This window comes from Felis catus, chromosome E1, assembly GCF_018350175.1.
Source record: "Felis catus isolate Fca126 chromosome E1, F.catus_Fca126_mat1.0, whole genome shotgun sequence".
Classification (NCBI taxonomy): domain Eukaryota; kingdom Metazoa; phylum Chordata; class Mammalia; order Carnivora; family Felidae; genus Felis; species Felis catus.
The window spans coordinates 18,329,687-18,338,805 of NC_058381.1; the positions used below are offsets into that span (position 1 = coordinate 18,329,687).

A 9,119-nucleotide genomic window follows, 5' to 3' on the forward strand; every position below is an offset into this window, starting at 1 on the left:
GCTCTTACACAGATTAGTAGGATTCTTTGAGGTCTCTCCCCACCCCACCATTCTAAGAACTACAGGGCCTGGTAAAGGCTTTGTCCGTGTCCTTCACCGCTGTGTTCTAGGAGCACCCCCGGCATGGTCCCTGACATATAAGGGGTGCTCAAGAAATAGGCTGAAAGAGTAAATGATAAAAGAGAAAGGCAGGTAATGTTTTTCCCTTTTACAGGCAATAAAACATGCCCAGACAGGAGGTATGACTGCCTTCTGGCCCAGTTCCTATAGCTGGAGCACCCAGGAGCACAGGGCCACACCCATGGTCTCCTGGGCCCTCCACGGTCTTCTCCTCTGCTCCTCCGCAGTCACTGCGGAGCCAGTCCTGAGCCCCCCAACAAGACCGGTTTCCCAAGGAAAAAACCCTAGGGCAGGAGTGGAGCAGGTAACAGCCTACTAATAACAATAACAGCACTTAGAATGTACCAGACACTCTTCTTCCACAGCAGCTCTTTGAGGCAGGTTGTATTGGCACCCTCACTTTAAAGATGAAGAAATGGGGCACAGGGAGGTAAGTGCCCGACCCAGTAGCAGAGTCTAGGTCGGGGAAGCGAGGCCGAGAGCGTGAGGCTGCACTGAGTTGCTTCTGCTGCAGCGCCGAACATCAGCATAGGCGTCAGAGGTCAAGTGTTCTTCGAGCTCTGCCTTGGGTGCCTCGTTTCCTCATCTGTAGGCCGTGAGCATTAATAATGTCTAGCCTATAGGGTTGTCGGAAGACCAATGCACGCAGTTTAGTACGGTGCCCAGCGCACAGGAAACGATCAATAAATGTTAATTATTGATATTTTTTGTTATTGTTAGGAGTGTTTCTGGGCCTGGAATGGAGGGCTGTAGGGCGGCATCCTTGCAGACTACAGCTGAGGTCATCCGGTGAGCCAGGGGTGCGCGGCCCCTCTCCCTCCCTTACCGGCCGGAGCAGGCGGGGCGAGGGTGAAGGGAACAGCGGCCCCGCCCCGCCAGGCTTTTTAAAAAAGGGGACGCTGGGCGCAGGCGCAGAATCGCCCAGCCATCTGTCTCGCGCCGGCCCCGACGCGCACGCGCATGGAGGGGCGCGCGAGCCCCCCGGACGAGGCCCGCGGCCGCCCCGCGGCGGCCGTGGTGTGCCGCGGCCCCGTGGAGCCGCTTATATTCCTCGCCAACTTCGCTTTGGTCCTGCAGGGCCCGCTCACCACGCAGTACTTGTGGCACCGCTTCAGTGCCGACCTCGGCTACAATGGCACCCGCGACAGGGGCAGCTGCAGCAACCACAGCGCGGACCCCATCATGAAGGTAGCGGCGCCGGAGGGACGCGGAGCGTGGCACCGGAGGGACGCGGAGCGTGGCACCGGGTGGGCCCCGGGCCGGAGCGCAGGGCAGCCGATGGGGCGGGGCCTGCGTCTGGGTCCGGGCAAGCTGCGGGGGCGGGGGGTGGGTGGGTCTGGAGATTGAGTAGTGGGCGGGGCCAGAGCCTAGTTGGCGCCGGACCGACCCCTGCAGTGTGGGGGGTGCTTAAAGTTCCTCTAGGTAGAGCAAGGCCGGGAGGATTAGCAAAGGGAGTAAAAGTAAGGGCCTGGGACCGTAGTCCATTCCACTTAACCCAGCACCGGTTCTCTGAGGTTTAGGGCTCCAAAGATAGTCCCCATCCCCGTCTCTCCCAGGATGGTGATGGTTGGGAGTTGGGCAACCCAGAGTGAGGAACAGCACCCTGGTAAGATTCATGTCCCCACAGGAAGTGGAGACCCTTACCTCCCACTGGACCCTCTACATGAACCTGGGCGGCTTCCTTGTGGGGCTCTTCTCATTCACCCTGCTGGGTGCCTGGAGTGACTGTGTGGGCCGCCGTCCACTGCTGGTGCTGGCCTCACTGGGCCTGTTGCTGCAGGCCCTGGTGTCCATCTTTGTCGTGCAGCTGCAACTCCACGTTGGCTACTTCGTGCTGGGCCGCATCCTTTGCGCTCTCTTTGGGGACTTCAGTGGCCTCCTGGCTGCTGGCTTTGCCTCCGTGGCAGATGTCAGCTCCAGCCGCAGCCGCACCATGCGAATGGCCCTGCTGGAATCGTGCATCGGGGTGGCGGGGATGTTGGCGAGCCTTCTCGGGGGCCACTGGCTCCGGGCCCAGGGTTACGCCAACCCCTTCTGGCTGGCCTTGGCCTTGTTGATAGCCATGACTCTCTATGCAGCATTCTGCTTTGGTGAGACGGTGAAGGAGCCAACGCCTGCCCGGCTCTTCACGCTCCGTCACCACCGATCCATTGTCCGGCTCTACGTGACTGCCGCCCCAGAGAAGTCCAGGAGGCATTTAGCCCTGTATTCCTTGGCCATCTTCATGGTGGTCACTGTGCACTTTGGGGCCCAGGACATCCTGACCCTCTATGAACTGAGCAAACCCCTCTGCTGGGACTCCAAGCTGATCGGCTACGGTTCTGCAGCTCAGCACCTCCCGTACCTCACCAGCCTGCTGGGCCTGCGGCTTCTGCAGCACTGCCTGGCTGACGCCTGGGTGGCCGAGATTGGCCTGGCCTTCAACATTCTGGGGATGGTGGTCTTTGCGTTTGCTACCATCACACCCCTCATGTTCACAGGTAAAATGCGTGGGCTTGGGGACAGTGTGTCCCAGAGGCACTGGGTGAAAACTGGGGGTCAGACACTCCCTGCCCCTGCAGGCTCAGGCCTGTGTCTGGAAACATTGTTGTGCTCCTTGCCTGCACTGGAGGACAGACGAAGAAACTTCATAAAAATGCCATCTTTGTCAAATGGAGAAGACAGACCTTCAGTAGCCTCAGTAGTTAATCCACATTATCAACTATAAATTGTTGTTAGTAAGATGGAACAAAAGACAAAAGTATGGCTCATAGGCTAATTGCTTCACTTCTTGGCCTCCCACAGCCAGTATTTATGGTGTTCTTAAGCAAAGTCCATGCCACTAATGCCGTAATACTCACTTCTCTGATAAGAATCACAGGCCCTACCTCGGTATCTTTGGTCAGCTTCTTTGAGTTTTTTAAAAAGCCAGTCTTCTCAGACCACAGATAACAGATTCCTGCCTGCGTTAGTTCTTTTTCTTGTTCCTCTTTTTTTTTTTTTTCTTGGTAGGAGAGGGGTAGCTGGAAATGAGGAAGTTAACTTTTTTAAAGGAACAGAATAGGGGTGCCTGGGTGGCTCAGTCAGTTACACACTCGCCTCTTGGTTTCGGCTCAGGTCATAATCTCTTGGTTCATGAGATGGAGCTTCGTGTAGGGCTCTGCACTGACAGTGTGGAGCCTGCTTGGGATTCTCTCTCTCTCTCTCTCTCTCTCTCTCTCTCTCTCCCCCTCTCTGCCCCTCCCCAACTTGTGTGCACACATGCTCCCTCTCTCTCTCTCTCTCTCTCTCATACACTCAAAATAAATAAACTTTAAAAAAATAAAATAAAGGAACAGATTAATTTTGATAGAGTCCTAAAATACGTTGTTTACAAAGTCAGCCGACCAGTAATCACCGATTTCTTAACTTGGCTGCTTGCCTAGAGAGCGAGGCCGAAGGGGACCGGGGACCTTCCTCTCCTGCCCACAGCATCTCCCCTGGCCTCAGTGCTGGGCTCAGTGCCCTCAGGGGTGCAGAGATGATGAAGGCACTGTCATTGCTCTGGGGAGCCTCAGCAGAGTGGGGTTCGAGGGCCTGACACCTAAACGGGCCCTGGGTTGCCTCATAAACCCACTTTGGAGGATCTACTGTCTTCTAGGAGGCAACAGTCCCAGAGGGAGAGAATCGTTATGGAAGAAGCAGTGTGAGCTTATGAGTAACAGATACAAAGGGAAAAAGAACTTGCATTTGCTGTGTATCCTCCACAAATGTTACCTCATGTACCATTTCCTGGGGCTGCTGTAACAAATGACCACAAACTGGATGGCTTAAGACCATGGAAATTTATTCTGGCACAGTTCTGGAGGCCAGAAGTCAAGCATCAGTATCACTGGGGTCAAAATCAAGGGGGCAGCAGGGCCACGCTCCTGGCTGCTTCCAGCTCCGGAGTCTCCCGGAGGGAATCTCCCTTGCTTCTTCCAGCTTCCAGTGGCTGCTGGAGTTCCTGGCTTGTGGCCATGTCACCCTAGTCTCTGTCTTAGTGGTGACATGGTCTCTTCCTCTTCCATGTGCCTTCTCTGTTCCGTGTCACATCTCCCTCCGTTTCCCTCTTCTAAGGATTCGTGTGATTGTATTTAGGGCCCAGTCTGGTAATCCTGGAAAAATCACTTCATCTCAAGATCCATAACTTAAACATGTCTTCAGAGACCCATTTTCCAAATAAGGCAACATTTACAAATTTCAGGGATTCGGCCCTGAAATCTTAGGGGGCCTTCTCTACCCCAGAACCATCCTGTGAGGAGGGCTTTGTTATCCTTTCACAGACAGGAGTCATGTCCAAGGCCACACAGTTAGGAAGCGATGGTGTTAGGTTTAGAACTCAGGGCCGACTCCAAAGCCCATGCTTGTTTTCTGGACCATGCCATCTCCCTTCTAAGTGCAAGATGGTTGGGTGATGCCTGCTGCGACCACAAGAGGTGTTGCGACAAGAACACAATTGGTGGGGAATCAGCATTCATTCATGAAACAGGTAGCAGGTAGGTCAAGCTTTGAGAAAGGTAGTCTCCCTTCCTCCTTGCTCACTGTCTCCATCACCAGTAAGGAAGTCCTTCCTGTGTCCAACCTGAGTCCCACATGAGGTATGTATAGGAGTTCTGCTACATAGGGTGCTTGGGTGCTCCTCTCCCTGACTCCATTTCCTTGATGATTGTTTCTTTCTCTGCAGGGTACGGGCTCCTGTTCCTGTCATTGGTTACCACACCCATCATCCGGGCCAAGCTCTCCAAGCTGGTGGGCGAGTCAGAGCAGGGTGAGTGTCAGGGTCACCCTGTATCTGGTCCCTCATACCCAGTGTTGCCTGAACTGGGCAGAGGGCAGCTGTGAGCCGGGAGGCTGCGTACCTTCCTCCCCTCCACCCAGGAGACGTTAGTAGCCGAGACAAATGCACTTGTGTCAAATTGCCTGGGATTGGCAGCGGGCCACAGTGCCTTGGATTTTCAGATCACTGGGTTGGAATTTGCAGTTTGCGGAGCACACTTGTTCCTTCAGGTAAATCCCAAGTGCAGGATTTACTCTCCAGAACTCAGCTTTTCCAGCTGCAGAATGAATGAGATGATGTTTCACTAGGGTCAGTGTGTAAGCTTAGAGGAAGCAGACAACCTTTCGATATTTCCTTGTCCCCGAGTGACAGTTGAAGAAGCAGAGACCCAGAGGGTTAAATTGGGTCACGCAAAGTCACTGAGTAAGTGGTGGAGCTGGGATGCAAACCTGGGTCTGTTTTAAAGAGCAGCAGGTCTTGGGATGCGGTTTGGGTCCTGACTCTGGTACCACTGGCTGTGAGATCTTGGGCAGGTCCCTTTCTGTCTCTGCACCCATTCTCTCCTCTGTTACATGAGCGGTTTGCTCTTGATGACAAGGGCCTTCCAGCTCTTGACGGTCGGACAGAGTTCAAACTCAACTTCTCTTGGGTTGTTGCTCATTTTGCAAAATTTGGGTTCTGCTGGCATATCTATAAAGAATAGCCTCAGGCCTCTGGGTCCTTAGACCCTAGTCTGGAAACATCTGGCTCATGCACTTTTCCCCATCTGCCCTGGAAGGAGGATCTGGTGCCATATGTAGCCCAGTAGAGGTTTGTTTTCTTGCCTCCCAAAACCCATGTACCTTCATTCATTCACTCAGTAAGCTTTTTTTCTAGCACCTTCACTGTGCCCTGAGATGCCAAGGGGAACAGGAGAGAAGAACAGCACTTACTAACTTACTACCTCCAGGGGGCCTGTGGTGGATACTTTACGTGTGAATTTAATGTTGCCAGCAGTCTATGAAAAATAGGTATTAGCCTTATTTAACAGAAGGGGAACAGACACCCAGAAGGAGAAGCAGCTGATTCAGTGATCACACAGATAATAAGTGTTAGAACTGGGAATTAACCCAGCAATTAATCTCAAACAGGAGATGATTTCAAAAGGAGATAAACCAAAAACCACTTTATCAGGCTTTTTGGTAGGAGATATCACATGTACTTTTAATACATGGATTTAATACCAGCCATTTGTTCTGTAGTCCCATGCGCGAGGTGCTTTCTGTGCGTGACCTCCCTGAATCCTTACCACAACACGTGATGTAGGATTTATTGTTGAGGAAGATGAGACTCAGAGAGGTTAAGTGACTTGGCCCAGGTCACACAACGGCGAGCTAGGGGTGCTAGGATTTGAATCTAGGCCTTTCAGACCTCAGTGTGTGATGTTTATTTCTTCACAGGTGCTCTCTTTTCTGCTGTGGCCTGCGTCAATGGCTTGGCCATGCTGATGGCTTCTGGCATTTTCAACTCGCTCTACCCGGCCACCCTGAACTTTATGAAGGGGTTCCCCTTCCTCCTGGGAGCTGGTCTCCTCTTCATCCCGGCCATTCTGATTGGGTAATGTAGGGCTCTGACCCATGCTCATAATGCTTTATCCCAAAGTTGTCCTCTTTCTCCTCCTCCCAACCAGAACACTCCTGGAACCATTCTGCTTGATTCTTGCCTTGCAGACAGCTGCTTTAATCATCTGAGAACCATTGCCCAAGGGCAAGGCAGAGGGGCAGCAGAGGAAGGGTCAGGCTAACACTGCTTGTTGGCAAGGCTGTGTTCTCTCCCTCAGCTCCCCCGGTCCTCCATTACCATTTTGCAGATGGAAATATGGTGGCAGAAATGTTCTAAAGGGAAGCCTGGAAACTTCCTCAGCTAGTTATGTCTGGGCCACAGGCTAGCCTGAACTACTGACTTCCTCCCCCATAGCCATAAGAGTTGCTTTCCAGAGTCCTGTGTCTCTGTACATTGCCTTGTCTTCCCCCTCCCCACTGTGGGAGAAAGACCTATACCGGCCCACCCAATAAGGCCTTGATACATCTTGTCACATCTCTTAAGAGTTGAGGGTGTCCCCCCATGTCAAATCTGAATCCTTTCTCTGGTCTCTCACAGGGTGCTGGAAAAGGCTAATCCTCGTCCTGAATTCCAGCAGTTTCCTCAGAGCCCCTGATCTGCCTGGACCCGAGGACAGAGGGCAGTGGGAGCAAAGTGAACACTAACTAGCTGAAAGCATGCGTCTGGCTCCCAGCAACGCCAGCACTACCCCGCAAAGGGCAAGTGTCTGCCTTGGAAAAAGTGGTCAAGCTACACTGCTGTGCCAGCCTATGACTCTAATCTAGAATTGTAACCCACACAGCCCCACTCCAGGAGGCAGCAGGGGAGCCATCTGGACTGTTTACCCTTGATGCCATCAGTCGTATAGAACCCTCCAGGGGAGAGGAGAGGTCCCTAATGCGGGTGAAGCCTCAGGGACCAGTTGAAGCATGAGGGCTGGCATCTGTGCTTCCAGCCCACACTGCACAGCTCACAGGGCTCAGTTCCTGGTGTGCAGCCACCAGTCACTTCTGGGGTTGGATGCGATTCTGAGGGGAGGGGGGTGGGAGGGGCTGGGTCCCTTCTGGAAAGTGCTGCTGTCTCTGGCTGGAATCCATCCTCTGGGCTTCACAGTGCCAATCACAATAAATCCATATAATCACACTGAAGTGAACCTTCTGGCCCCCAAGGCATTGGGCTGTGGGGCTCTCTGCTTTCCTGTTCCTGGCCTGCCCACCATAGGTCAGATAGCAGCAGCCTCTGGGCTGGGCAGGAGTCCCTGAGCTGCCATGGGATTGTACTGGGCATGGCCAGCCCCCCGCCTCCCCCTCCATCTGACTGCTCATTCTCTTCCCCTGAGCTGCGGGGCAGAGGCCTGCCAGACTTGCATCAGGCTCGTGGGGGAGATCCGGGCAGGAGCCCATTCCTGAGGGTCAGGGATCCAGTCCCTGAAGGCACCTGTACTGGTCGACTCGGCTGTACCAGCCCAAGCAGGGTCAGGTTTTGTCACTGCTCAGCCCTCCAGCACTCTTGTTGCCACCCATTTCAGCAGGGCCATCCTTTATCTGTAGGTCAATAGGAACCTGGAGATGTGACTCCTCGGTATGATCCAGGGGCCCCGGCTTCTCAGAGAAAGGGGCTTGTTTCTAGGGTGTTAGGAAAGCCTGGACCGGAAGCTGGAAGTCAGAACTGGATTCAGTATCCAGGCACCAGCTTTGATGAGGGCTGCAAGCCCCTGCACAGACCAGAGCAGGTGGCACTTGACTGCAGGCGTGCATTGGCCACAGTGCTTGGCTCCTGCTACCCTCATTCTCTGTCCCCTGCCCCAGAAATCACAGGTGAAGCGGGAGGGGGGGTGGGGGGGTGGGTGCAGAACAAAGCATGGTCAGCTGTGGCGTCTGTAGCCTGGGCCTGTTTCCAGATTCCCATCTCACCGTCTCTGTCCTTGGAAGACCAAAGCAAGGAGAGGGCCTTCCACTGACTATCCCAGCATGAGGCAGTGAGGAGGGTCAGGAAGAGGCTCTGGGCTGGTCTCAGGCCTGGGCTCTACTCTGGGCACTGCCTCTGGCTTGCTTGTGATCATGAGCAAGCCCTCCTACGTAGGTCTAGATCAGCAATGCCCCAAATTATCTGATTGCCGGTGGACAAGTTAGGAAACACTAGATTAGATAATGTTCTGAGACCTTTCCCACCTCCTACGTGCTAAAATGAGATTCCTCTTCATTGGCATGCAGTCCTTAGTCCCTGGGGAGGGGTGGGGTGAGGTGGGTAGGGACCTAGCTGATGCCCAGCCAAGCGGAAAAGCCCAACCCTGCAGACCTGCGTCAGAGCAGGCTTGGGGGAAAGCCTATTTCCCAGCCCTCTGTTTCAGGACCAGCTCCATGGGGCCAGGCCCAGGTGGAAGACGAGGGCCAGGTGCCTGTCCTGGCTGTAACCCGCGGAGTGTTGGTCATGGCAGGAGAGGCAATCCACTGAACACACTGGCCTGGCTGGGGGGTCATCACCTGGGCTGCTCTGGTGGGATTGGCGGCTGGGCTCTGATTCCCCAGAGACAGGATGGGGCAGCAGTAGAGGGTGTCCAGACAGCCCGCAACCTCTCTGAATACTGCCCACAGGGCACCTCAGGACGGGGTGGGATTGATGGGGACAAAGAGACAGAAAG

The 9,119-nt window shown here is 54.2% G+C and overlaps 1 protein-coding gene across 1 annotated transcript; it reads left to right on the top strand.

Moving 5' to 3' along the window:
• The first annotated feature begins 1,028 nt into the window (after window positions 1-1,028).
• On the top strand, window positions 1,029-7,621 carry SLC46A1 (solute carrier family 46 member 1). Its single transcript, XM_003996494.6, has 5 exons — window positions 1,029-1,308; window positions 1,748-2,600; window positions 4,805-4,888; window positions 6,337-6,493; window positions 7,037-7,621. The coding sequence occupies exons 1-5, from the start codon at window positions 1,081-1,083 to the stop codon at window positions 7,092-7,094; spliced, it is 1,380 nt and encodes a 459-aa protein (XP_003996543.2). The 5' UTR covers window positions 1,029-1,080; the 3' UTR covers window positions 7,095-7,621.
• Window positions 7,622-9,119: the final 1,498 nt, after the last annotated feature.